The following is a 13,454-nucleotide window of genomic DNA, read 5'->3' on the forward strand; positions in this document are numbered from 1 at the left end:
TTCCTCGCCACGGCCAAAACATTCGAGATATCAAACATCCGTCCGCAATGTAGCATCCTCAATGTCTTGACTTCATGCTGACCGAGTTTGGTGGCGATTGGATTAATTCTCTATGAGGAATATATATAAATCCAGAGCATGTGTTTCCAAACAACCCATAATAGCCGACTTCCTGTTGGGCTGGCGTAAAACTTAGAGCACGAAAGTTGTTCGGCCCGATGAGATCTAGAAGTGTACCGAGTTTCATATTATTACATGCAAGCATGTTTGATATATGGACAAGTGTTCGAATCCCATTCCAGGTGTCGCTGTCGAGCCCCCTGCCACACCCGGTACCAGCTTCAGCCCGGCCCTGATGGCCGCGGGTTCTGACCCTTGTGCAAAGTTTCAAGAGTTTTCGAGCACGTTAAGGGCACCAAAAGTCCCAGAAACCTTGAAAAACAATCAAACAATCAAAAAGCAAATCTCACCCAACAGAGAACCCCCTCCCTCCCCCACACACACACACAAAACATTTGGCAGGGCCATTCTGTCTGTCAGAGAGACACAGAGAGAAAAAACACTGAACGGGAGGGGTCACTCAGAGAGAGAAAAATGTAAAGAAATCCACATTCAAACCACAATATCTGACTTTCTGTTGGTCGGAGCTAATGACTGTAAATTAGAAAGTTGTTCGGCTTGATGAGAACAATATACACGCCGAGTTTTGTAACTGTAGATAGAACTAACTAAGTTATAACACACTTCATGTGTCCATTTTAGTCCTAAATCAATTTCCTCGCCACGGCCAAACCGTTCGAGATATCAAAAATCCGTCCGAATGTAGCATCCTTAATGTCTTGATTTCATGCCGACCGAGTTTGGTGGCGATTGGATTCATTCTCTAGGAGGAATATATATAATTCCAGAGCATGTGTTTCCAAACAACCCATAATAGCCGACTTCCTGTTGGGCTGGCATAAAACTTAGAGCACGAAAGTTGTTCGGCCCGATGAGATCTACAAGTGTACCGAGTTTCATATCATTACATGCAAGCATGTTTGATATATGGACAAGTGTTCGAATCCCATTCCAGGGGCGCTGTCGAGCCCCCTGCCACGCTCGGGTACCATCTTCGGTCCGACCCTGATGGCCGCGGGTTCCGACCCGTGTGCAAAGTTTCAAGAGTTTTCGAGCACGTTAAGGGCCCCAAAACCTTGAAAAACAAAAATAAAAGCATTTTCACTCTTCAGCAAAATCAGCACCCTCCCCACAGACACAGAGAGACGTAGGGTCAGTGAGAGAGGGAGAGAAAATTCTCCAAAACATCCACATTCAAACCAAAATAGCTGACTTTCTGTTGGTCTGAGCTAATGACTGTTAATTAGAAAGTTGTCCGGCTCGATGAGAACAATATAATTACTGAGTTTTGTGACTGTGGGTCAAAGTGTAAAGCAACCCCCACTTTTGTCAAAGGTGGCGCTACTGAGCCCCTGCACCACGCCCGTTTCTGAAACTTTGCACATGTCTACTGGCTAATAAATGTGATGTGTCTGTTGAGTTTCATGCAATTTCAAGTATGCTAAGAGTCTCAAAAGCATCAAAAAGAATATTCAAGTTTGAAGCATTGCCGTGGCGACAGTATCGAAGATATCAATAATCCTTTCACATGTCTACATCTACCGTGTGTTTACATTATACACCTAAAGTTTTAAGTAAATCGGGTAAAAATAAGAGTGTGATTTCAAAGCATTTTGAAAGTGACACACTTCATTCTGCCAGTTGGTGGCGCTATAACTTTGACTCACAATATTCACATCCATGCGATCGGCCTCTTACAGCGAACACACTGCTGAAGTTTCATCGAGATCAATTAATGTATGCAGAAGTTATAACACACTTCCTGTTTCTCTTTTCTCGCCATCATTTCGTTTCCTCGCCACGGCCAAACCGTTCGAGATATCAAAAATCCGCTGACCAATTTTTCATCCTCAATGTCTTGACTTCATGCTGACCGAGTTTCAGTGGCGATTGGTGGAATTCTCTTGCAGGAGTATTTCACATTCCATTGCATGCGTTTTCCAAAAACCCTAAATAGAGCGATTTCCTGTTGGGCTGAGGTAAAAAGTAAAAGTATGAAGGATATATGAAACGATGAGATCTATATGTGTACCAAGTTTCATATTATTACATGCAAGCGTGTTTGATTTATGGACCACGTTTTCAGACCATGTTCCAGGGGGCGCTGTCGAGCCCCCCTGCCACACCCGGGTACCAGCTTCATCCCGGCCCTAATGGCCGCGGGTTCTGACCCGTGTGCAAAGTTTCAAGAGTTTTTGAGCACGTTAAGAGCCCCAAAAGTGCCCCAATAGTCGTAAAAAAAATAATAATAATAATAATAATAATAATAATAATTCTAACGAAAACAATAGGGCCTTGCCTTTTCAAGGCTTGGGCCCTAATAATAATCCTAACGAAAACAATAGGGCCTTGCCTTTTCAAGGCTTGGGCCCTAATAATAATCCTAACGAAAACAATAGGGCCTTGCCTTTTCAAGGCTTGGGCCCTAATAATCCTAACGAAAACAATAGGGCCTTGCCTTTTCAAGGCTTGGGCCCTAATAATAATCCTAACGAAAACAATAGGGTCCTACGCACTTTGTGCTTGGGCCCTAATAATAATAATAATAATAATAATCCTAACGAAAACAATAGGGTCCTACGCACTTTGTGCTTGGGCCCTAATAATAATAATAATAATAATAATAATAATCCTAACGAAAACAATAGGGTCCTACGCACTTTGTGCTTGGGCCCTAATAATAATAATAATAATAATAATAATAATAATCCTAACGAAAACAATAGGGTCCTACGCACTTTGTGCTTGGGCCCTAATAATTCTAACGAAAACAAGAGGGCCTTGCCTTTTCAAGGCTTGGGCCCTAATAAAGACATTTAAAATGACACGCCTCTGTGTGCCTTTTGATCATATCCTTAGAATCTGTAAATGGTCTCCATAACATTTTTGTGACATGACAAACTGACCTCAACTCTCCCTACAATATATTTGTGTATGATTGTCAGTGCCAAGGGAAAGAGAGGGAGATGGAGAAGGAGAAAGGGAAAGGGAGAGCATGCAGGAGGAACAAGGTGAGGAAACAACAACAATAAATTGACATATAGTGAATAGTGGCAAGCAAAACAGTACTCATACTCCTATACTAACTTATTGGCATTAAGTAGCCTATATTACATTTACTTTTTGTAACATTATTTTACACCACATTTTTTCATAATAAAGGAGGAGGAAAACAACAGGGAGAGTCGAACGGACGGCTAGATTTTGGCACGGAGTGGTAGTTCCCGTCAGACGGGAAGCGCAAACGTGCTTGACGGCACTATTTTAAACTCCTCCCCCAACTGCAACTAGCAAATCTCGCAGATCGGTAAATAGAGATGCAAACCTAAACTGTTCTCGCTTATCTAGAATCCCTGCTGCAACGCAATTGGCTCTTTTTGGAAATATATTAGCATATTGGGTAAATGATTGGCTTCTGCGCGTGTCACTCACAGTGAGAGGCGTTCAGTTGTGAGAAATAGGCTGTGTCCGAAAACTAGAAAATGCTGCCTTCGAATGTTGCATGCGGTTGTAGGATGGAAATAAGGTTCTTTTCAAACTGTTCTAAGACCAGTTTCATTATGAGTTCTATTTATTCAAAAACTCTTTCGGTTAAGCCATTAACTGATTAGGCAGCAAGTCAGCTGCCTACGTTTTCGGATGCAGCCAGGATGTGCAGCTGCTCTCGCGCTTATGAGATTAATTTGCTTGTGTTATAGAAGAGAACAGGGTGTAATACAGTTTTCATTTAATCTTGTATGATTTTCTTAACATTCATGAGCAAAATGCGGCTGTCACGGAAAGGGTGGATTATATGCACCATAAGCATTCTGCTGATATTCTACAAGACGACAGAAATCGGCAGAAGTGAAGAACCCCAAGAAGCTGGATTGGCAGGGTATGGGGCACTTCTGTTGTTAATGATACAGCTAATAATAGAGTAAATTACCTCTAGATAATAAGCATTAAAGTCTGATTAGATCTATAATCTAAACACTTATTTATGTTTCTTTATTTAGTGCTTTATATTTCAAACATCTGAAGTTTATGTTGGGCTTGGTAGGCTATTGTCCATCCTAAATTGAATTAGGACGAATTAATTAGTTTGAGCTGAATTTGCTATTTCATTCCCACGTCTGCTGATCACACACATAATTTTTTCTTACAATAATCTTGATTTTTTTTTAGCGCAGATAATCTAAACTATTTGCATTTATTTTAGTTTTTTCCGCAAATGCGCTTTCTTAGATTAAGCAGTTATCGTCTTTACTGTCCTGAAAAGATCAAATCCTTCCATCAATAATCGTTCACAAATGTGTTTATTTATAGTCTTGCTTAGGGTTATATTTGTTAGTAACAAAACCCTTTGAGTGTCATAAAGTCGGTGGTTTTGAAGATGATCTGGTCTTTTTATTTCATTTTTTTTGTTGTTGTTGTTGGATGTTTAAGTTTGAAATAGGTAAATTCAGTTTTTTTCACGGAAGTCGTTTTTTTTTTCTTCTTCCAGAATCAAAACGTGGTCAAGTTCATACTTGTTAATATTTTAGGTTTGCTTTAGATTTCAAGCAGAATATGGTTTTCGTTTTTTTTGGAACTGTTCGGTCACAAATACTGAGTTTATTGATTTTGATTTTAATTCAGTGCAAAAAGCACGTTACAAACATATTTCGATAGAGAATCTACTACTATTTATGGTTTGGTTTTGACTTTTTGTGTGTAAGAGAGGGAGTTGTGTGTTTGAGTGGGTAAGCGAGGACAGCAGACAGCTTTTGCTCCGAAGATGTGGTTTCCTTTTTCATGTGCAAACTCATTGTGCATGATTGAAAAACAGAAGCGGAAAAGCCGTATGGTGAATGTCAACTGTGTCAATTCTGCTGATGAGTTTCGATTTGATTTGCAAATGCAAATCTTTGGTCATCCAGAAAAAAAAGTCGTATATTTTTTGGCTTGTAAATCATAAATGCACAAAGCGTGTCCCCTTGTGATATTTATATTTTAAAAAGTTATGGTGGATAAATATATATACATGAATAATTTATATTTATATATATATATATATATATATATATATATATATATAAATATATATAAAATTACGTTGTAACAAGCAGTATTATAAAGACAGGTTTGATTGTGCTCTCAAGAGAAAGGTTTTTATGAAAGTCAATTTGGTGCATGTTGTCACATATTTATCAGACCAAGTTCTTACATGTGATTTGCTATAACCTACATACCTAAATGTATATAACCTACAATTTATAATTATAATTATACTAATTTTTTTACATGACCTTTTTCAATTTTGTTGCTTCATTAATCTTTTTGTGCCTCAATTGTTTTACTGTTAAGATTTTCCAGAAAAAACTATATAGGCTGTTTAATGCAGGCAGAGTTTTAAAGGGAGGTATACACTCACTAAGCAATTTATTAGGAACACTATGGTCCTAATAAAGTGCCTGATGTGGTCTTCTGCTGTTGTAACCCACCCGCCTCAAGGTTCGACGTGTTATGCAATCTGAGATGCTATTCTGCTCACTACAATTGTACAGAGTGGTTATCTGAGTTACCGTTACCTTTCTGTCAGCTTGAACCAGTCTGACCATTCTCTGTTGACCTCTCTCTTCAAGGTGTTTATGTCCACAGAACTGATGCTGAGTGGATGTTTTTTGTTTTTGGCACAAACCAGCCCATCTGGCACCAACAATCATGCCACGTTCTAAATCACTGAGATCACATTTTTCCCCATTCTGATGGTAGATGTGAACATTAACTGAAGCTCCTTACCAGTATCTGCATGATTTTATCATTGTAATGCTGTCACACGATTGGCTGGTTAGATAATCGCATGAATAAGAAAGTGCACATGTCTTCCTAATAAAGTGCTTAGTGATTGTAGGCCTGTAAGCCAAGACGTTATGGTATGTGGCTATACAAGAACTGACTTGAGGAAATATTCACTTTAGTAAAAAGTGTGACAGCTAGCCCTGGTCTCCCCTATACTAGCAAACAAACAATAGACAAGTTTATCCAATCTTAAAGTTAATGCACTTCAACAGAAATGTTAATGTCACATTAAAAAAATGTTGTGTACCATGTCCCCGAGTAATCTGTGCATACAGTTGAGTGCATAAGTTTGCATGCACCATGAAGAATCAGTAAGATGTTTATAATTTTAACAAAAAATAACAGCTAAAAAAAAAATATTGTTTTGTTTAGTACTGCACCGATTAAGCTAATAACAGATATTTACATATGTTCCACAAGACAAAATAACTGAATTTACACAAATGATCCTGTTAAAAAGTTTACATCCCCTTGGTTCTTAATGTGTTGCTTCCTTGATGATTAATAACTGTTTGTGTTTTTTGTGATAGTTGTGCATGAGTCCCTGCTTTGTCCTGAGCAGCTGCCCACTTTTCTTAAGAAAAATCCTCGAGATAATGCACTTTGTAAGGCTTCCCAGCATCATCTGCAAATTTGATTTCTTCCCAACGGTGGCTTTAAGATGCTGAGATCCAGCTTTGATACTTTGGACAATTAAGGACTTGAAGACTTGAACACAGCTATTACAGAAGTTGTAAACACTCATTAATGCTCAAGAAGACAACACAATATTAAGAACCAAAGGGATGTAAACTTTTGAACAGGACGATTTGTGTAAATTCAGTTATTATTTTGTCTTGTGAAACATATGTAAATATCTTATTAGCTTAATCGAGGTAGAACTAAGAATTATCTTTTGTCTCTTATATTTGTATAGATTCTAAAAGGGGCATGCAAACTTGTGCAGTTAACTGTACATCTAAGTCTGAGGAGCACATCAAATGCAGCCATCCATTTACAGGCAGAGAGAATGGTGTGGTGTAGGTGGAACAGGAGCAGGCTTCTGTCCATATGGACATCTCTTGTGTTTTCTATCTCCTCGTGAACTGGGAGCTTACAGCATTCCTGAAATACAACCAATAAAATTCAAATATCAATAACGGTTATTACAAATGAATCATAGGGCTTTAAAACTGATAATATGCTCATTTTGGCCACAGTGGTGAACATTATTTAATCTACAAAATATAAATTTAAACCGTATTTGAGAGTGCAATGACAGTTTTAAAGTCTATTCATCTCTGTGGTGCGTGAATGTCATGAAACGTGTGAGCGGCAGTAAAATGAACAAACACTTTACTAAAGTTAACATTTAGAAAATATGTAAGTGATTATGGTGAAGTTGACCTTTTGAACTGGCTAATTTAAAACTACTAAAAGGGAACTTTAAAAAGTTTCCACAGATTTACCTCAAATTGCCTCATGAAAAACTACCAGTGTAAATATTTACCAACAGAGCTTTGATCTTGTTTTCAAAAACCTTAAAAGACAACAAATTACTCTAGAATAAATTTAAAGTGACATTATTAAGGTTAGATGGGCAAAAAAACTATGTAATACGACAAAAAGGAAAAATTTATTTATCTAGCCTACCTTTTACTCAGTGACCCGGTGTTGTGCCGAAATCAGTGACCTATCGAATCTGTGACTTGAGGCCACTGTTCAGTAAGTTTTTGTGTGAGAACGCGTTCGGTGCTCATGCTCAGTGAGTGTCACAGTGACCACCAAGCTGATTCAGGTAATGTCTAATCTCTTCAGTGTTGTCCTCCTAATAGATTTATTCTTTTGATATATGACAGCGTATAGAGAAACACAGGGTCACCAAATCTGACAGTACATTCAGTAGCGGTAGAGGCCCCAGACGTCGAGAGGGCCCCCACTCCGGTAGGAAAGCTCAGCAAAAACCGCTTGAAGTGACATGTTGTTCTGGGTACACATGCGAACAAGCCGTTGTCAGCGCACTCAGAGTGGTTTACGTTAGAAGCTGCTGGGTTCAGGTCAGTAGGACTTTGGGTTTGTAATTTATGAAAAAAATATATAGGCCTTCAAAACTTCATTTCACTCACACACTCCTACTGCGCGAATGGATGAGTTAGAGGCTGGTCACACCAAATGTGTTATTGTGTGCGTCTGCTTTGTTTTTAATTGTTTCCTCAGTGTGTCATGCAGGACCGGCACATTTTTAGGCACAGTGTCAAGTTAATTAGAACTTCATGTTTCAAAAACGCATGTCGTGCATTTAGACTGTTTTTAGCGCAGGTGTCACAAAGATTTAACGTTCAGGTTGCAAATAGGTGACCGTTACAATGTTTAACATTATTCCACATTGTTCTGCCCTAAGCAATGTTTCAGCGCTTGATAAACAGCAATGTTTTTTTTCCCCTTCTGCTCTAGTGTGCTGAGGGGCCACCTTGCTTTGTCTGATTACTGTTACTGTTATAAATGTTGCCTATGATGCTTCCAAAAAATCCAGCCTTTTGGACACCATGTGAAGAGGTCAAGAGCTCGGCGCACTTTGCTAGTTTTTTTTATTATTTTCATGTTATAATCCGGTGAGGTTCGATACACCCAGTTACATATTTATTATTTGAGGTAAACATGGCAAAGAAGTCAAAATACTCAGACTCTGGAGATATTAAAAGACACTTACGTGCTCAAGATGAAACCTCTGATGGGCTTGCAGACTGGGGACTCTATTTGGATGGCGCGGCCGGGGAAATTCAGTGTCAATTGTCCAACTGTTGGTGATGCTGATGTGGGTTGTTGCTGACTTGGAGGATCTCGCTGTAATACGTTGTTCGATTACGGTGATGGAAAAATTCTCTGAGTTGGTTACAAGAGTGGAAATGTTGAGAAACTGATCGATTATCTGCAGTCATTGGAAAGGGAATTATCCGCTAATCTGCTCGCGACCAAAATAGAAGTGGTAAATATTTTGGAAAAACTGGAAGATTTGGAAAATAGGAGCCAAAGAAACAATGTACGGATTGTTGGAATTCCTGAGCATGAAGAAGGGAGATATGGTGAAATTCCTAGATGAGCTCTTCCCGAATCTGCTCGACATAACAGGCCATAAACTGGAAATTGAGCGAGCTCACAGAGTCCTGGCTCGCAGATCTGCTGAGAGAAACAGGCCCGATCAAATCTGGCCAAATTTTTTAGATCATCCGATAAATATCTCATTGTGCTAGGCAAGGAGCAAAGGAAAGCTTTCATGGAAGAATCACAATATTTTCTTGTTTCCAGACTTAGCAAATTCGACGAGAGAAACGCGATCGATTCAAGGAATGTAAGAAAACCTTATAACTTCTGCACTGATGTTTCCTGGCAAACTGAGAATAGAATGAAGGATGGCTGTATGGCATTTACATGTCCCAATTAAGCACTGACCTTCATAAATACAGTGCATCCAGAAAGTATTTACAGCACTTCACTTTTTCCACATTTTGTTATGTTACAGCCTTATTCCAAAATGGATAAAATTCCTTATTTTCCTCAAAATTCGGATGAGTTAATTAAGACCTTACCTACAGGCAAGGCTCCGGTGCCAGTTGGTTTTGCCGCTGAAATATTTAGATCTTATGCTCCACTTTTGTTAGAAGTTTATATGGAATCATTAAAGAATGAAAAGCTTGCCCCAGCCATGACACAAGCTGGATCTGTCTGATTCTCAAAAAGGACAAAGATCAAATCGAGTGTAAAAGTTACCGTCCAATTTCCCTGATCCAGCTATATGTAAAAATGTTAACTAAAATTTTGGCAAACCAATTAAGTAAAGTTATGACATCTGTTATACATATAGATCAGGTGGGGGTTATTCGTGGCCGTAGCTCTTCTGATAACATTAGGCGTTTCATCAATGTTATGTGGTCAGTAGCAAATGATAAGTCTTCAGTCGCTGCCAACTCACTTGATGCTGAAAAGGTATTTGATATGGTAGAATGGGATTATCTTTTCAAGATTTTGGAAATGTATGTGTTCGGGAGTACATTTATTGGTTGGATTAAGTTAATTTATAGACACCCTGTATCAGCGGTTAAAATAAATTGATTAATTTCAGATTATTTTACTCTGGATAGGGGCACTCGGCAGGGTTGTCATCTTTCCCCATTATTGTTCAGTCTTGCCCTGGAACCATTAGCAGCTGCGATAAGAAAGGAGGATGATTTTCCAGGGGTGGTGGCGGGAGGTGTATAGCTCTCTGGTTTACTTATGGTCGACTCTTTTACTGATGTTCACATATTCCTTTTTTATTTTCACAGTTAAGCAATCTTCAGTCACGTTCAGTAACCATGAATCACCGTGAATAGTTATGAATCATTGTGAATCACTGTAAGAGCTGTATGAAAACAGAAACATACAATAAAGAATGAAATAAAACATACAATGTATACCAATTAATAAACCATTTACATTAAACACAGTTTCACCATTTTATAACTAAGTATTTCTACACATCACCACAAGGCGGCGACAGAGACCTTAACTTGCAACGCGTCAGCACAATGCATGTACAAACTTTTATAATTTACAAAAAGGTCCATCAAAAGATTAAAGTCTCCTCCCAATATTATATCATGTGGGGTGCCAGCAGCTTGCAACATCCCTTCAAGATCTATAAAAAAGCCCTGATCATAAATGTTGGGTGCGTAAATATTAGCCGAAATCAACCTTCGCCCCAGAATTTCATTTAAAACAATAATGTCTCTTCCTAATTTATCTTTAATCTTTTGAGGCATCTGAATCATAAATGTTTATTTATCAATATAATGACCCCCACTTCCTGCGAGGAAAGATGTGTTTCTTGAAGGAACACGATTTCATTTTTCTTATGTTTAAGAAAAGAAATAACCTTCCTTCTTTTTATGGGGTGCCCCAACCATTCACGTTCCATGTTGAGAAAGATAACCCACTAATATTAACATTTGGCATTTTTATATAATAGAAAAATCAAGATTACAAAGACAATATTTCTAAATTAGTGCAACAATTAAATCCCGATATGCCTACGAGAACCCCTGTGACAACTTTGTCATCGAATTGCTTAATTTTACATAAATTACAAATTAAAATACAAAATTACATAACTGAAAATACTTTGTAAAACAGACCCCAGCCAATTGGCAGAATAAACAATGAACATGTAGATTCAATCACAGAACTGCAGCCGATATAAAGCTGTTCAGTTTCCTCGGACAGAGAAACATCTAGGTTACCGATGTAACCTGGGGGCATGGCTTGGGTGTGATAGGCCAATGAAATGGCATCCACCACCCAGTGGGAGAGCCTCTGTTTGGAGAGAGCGTTCCCTTTCCGCTGTCCACCAAAGCAGACAGAGAGCTTCTCAGAATGTCTAAAGCTCTGCGTGCGGTCCAAATAGGTACGCAAAGCACAAAGTGCTTGCAGGTTCACTACCTGATCTTTGAAGGGCGTGGTTGGAACCTTGGGCACGTAGCCCGGCCTCAGTCTTAGGATCACATGTGTGTCTGCCGGACCGAACTCCAGGCAAGTGACAGAGAATGCTTGCAGGTCCCCGACCCTCTTGATGGAGGCGAGCGCGATCAGCAGGGCCGTCTTTAGGGAGAGGGTCCTGAGTCCAACTGATTCTAGCGGCTCGAAGGGGGGTCTCTGTTTCCCCACTGAGAGATCCCAGGAGGGGAACAGGCTTGGCCGGGAGCCTCTTAGGAACCTGATAATCAAGTCTTGCTTACCCAAGGACTTGCCGTCTATTGCGTCGTGGTGAGCTGCGATAGCAGCTACATACACCTTCAAGGTGGACGGGGACAGCCTCCCCTCCAACCTCTCCTGCAGAAATGAGTTCACTGACCAGACTGTGCACCTTTGTGGGTCTTCGGCCCGAGAAGAACACCAATTCGTGAACAAGCACCACTTTAGGGCGTAAAGTTGCCTGTTAGAAGGGGCTCTGGCTTGGTTGATTGTGTCAGCGATGGCAGGTGGTAGATCAGCTAGAACTTCTGCGTCCCATCCAGGGGCCAGACGCAGAGGCTCCAGAGGTCTGGGTGCGGATGCCAGAGCGTGCCCCGTCCCTGAGAAAGAAGGTCTTTCCTCAGGGGAATTTTCCCGGGAGGGGCTGTCGCGAGGAGTACGAGGTCCGAGAACCAAGCTCAGGTGGGCCAATAGGGAGCCACTAGAGTGACTTGTTCCTCGTCCTCCCTGACCTTGCACAGCACCTGGGTGGTTCTGTGAAGAAGGCTCACTGGGTGAAATGCGTACTTGTGTAGCCCCGTGGGCCAGCTGTGTGCCAGTGAATCTGCCCCGAGGGGAGCCTTTAAGCACTTAAGCTTGCTCTGCACACCCGGTGGGGGGCGGGTTAGTGACTGAGGAGGAGGTCCTATGGAGGCGTCCTCTAGACTCGTCAGAACCGGCCAGCTGGGGGACAACAGTCATGGGGCTGGAGGCGAGAGGTCTGCGTCCAATGTGCCGAGACTGTTGAGGTGTGGCGGAGTGAGAACGGCATTTGCGGGCCAGGTGACCCAGAGACAAAGGGAATTGCTCTTTTATTGTGAATGTGGGTACCTCAGCCCGAAGGGGGTGCGGCAAAGTAAGTAAACTTAACTGAAAATTCTCCTCCCGGCCCTCCACCGGGGGACGGTGTGGTCTGCTTACCAGCTCCGGAGTAAACATGTTGGTCCCTGGGTCGTCCGTCTCAGGAACGCTTGGGAGCCTTCCGGATCCTCGAAGGGGTTTGTGAGACGGTGGGTGTGCACCTCCTGCGGGGTGCTTGACACTGGGGATGAGAGCTGGGCCTGGGTTGAGGTGGAGCTGTGTTCTTAGTCACTGCAGGGGGATGCCCTCGGCGGTTAGACGGGGAGTGGGGAGCTGGCTTCTCCAGTGCGGAGGTGTGGCGGGGCATGATGTGATATGGCCTCCGTCTGGTTTTTCACCGATGAGAACTGCTGGGTGAAGTGTCGTCGAAAAGGCTGAACTGGGAGACAGGTTCCTGTTCCACAAGCGTGGCCATCGCCTGCCCGTGTGACCGCGCTGTGACCTTCGTGGCCCTGAGGGCGAGGTTTGTCATTGAGCGCATTTCCTGCAGCACGTCGGGATCAGGACTACCCAAGTGCAGATCTTTAAGAGCCAGGTGGCGGCGTTCTCGGGGCACAGGTGGATCGCAACCGTTCTGTCCACCTGGGAGACCGCCGTGTGGCCATGGGCAGCTCCGTTGTCGAGGATAGTGAGAGTGATGAGCGAGAGGCACGGTGAAGGGTGGAGAAGGGACCCTTCTCCATGAACTCGGCAGCTCATCATACACTTCCGGGAAGAAAGGAACCGGGGGGGGGGGGGGCGCAGTGTGAGTGGCGTGTAGACCTGAGGAACCAATCATCCAGCAGCGAAGGCTGTGGGGAGGACGGAGGGTTCCAATCCAGCCCCACGCTAACGGCAGCCCAGGCAATCATGTCGGACATCTTGGCTTCAGCCTCAGACTGGAAGTAGTGGTGTCTTTCTCGCTC

The 13,454-nt window shown here is 41.7% G+C and overlaps 1 protein-coding gene across 2 annotated transcripts in view; it reads left to right on the forward strand.

The window, feature by feature from the left end:
* st8sia4 (ST8 alpha-N-acetyl-neuraminide alpha-2,8-sialyltransferase 4) overlaps window positions 1–13,454 on the forward strand; it is an 89,846-nt gene that overhangs the window by 18,206 nt on the left and 58,186 nt on the right. Inside the window, exon 1 of one of the 2 annotated variants that reach the window (XM_052117146.1) lies at window positions 3,747–3,997. The exons of the other annotated variant lie outside the window; for it this stretch is intronic. Coding sequence (XP_051973106.1) covers window positions 3,858–3,997 — 140 coding nt within the window. The 5' untranslated portion in view covers window positions 3,747–3,857. Of the gene's footprint in view, window positions 1–3,746; window positions 3,998–13,454 lie in introns of those variants that run through there. 2 annotated transcript variants of the gene reach the window in all.

Source organism: Xyrauchen texanus, chromosome 44, assembly GCF_025860055.1.
Source record: "Xyrauchen texanus isolate HMW12.3.18 chromosome 44, RBS_HiC_50CHRs, whole genome shotgun sequence".
In the NCBI taxonomy this organism is placed as follows: domain Eukaryota; kingdom Metazoa; phylum Chordata; class Actinopteri; order Cypriniformes; family Catostomidae; genus Xyrauchen; species Xyrauchen texanus.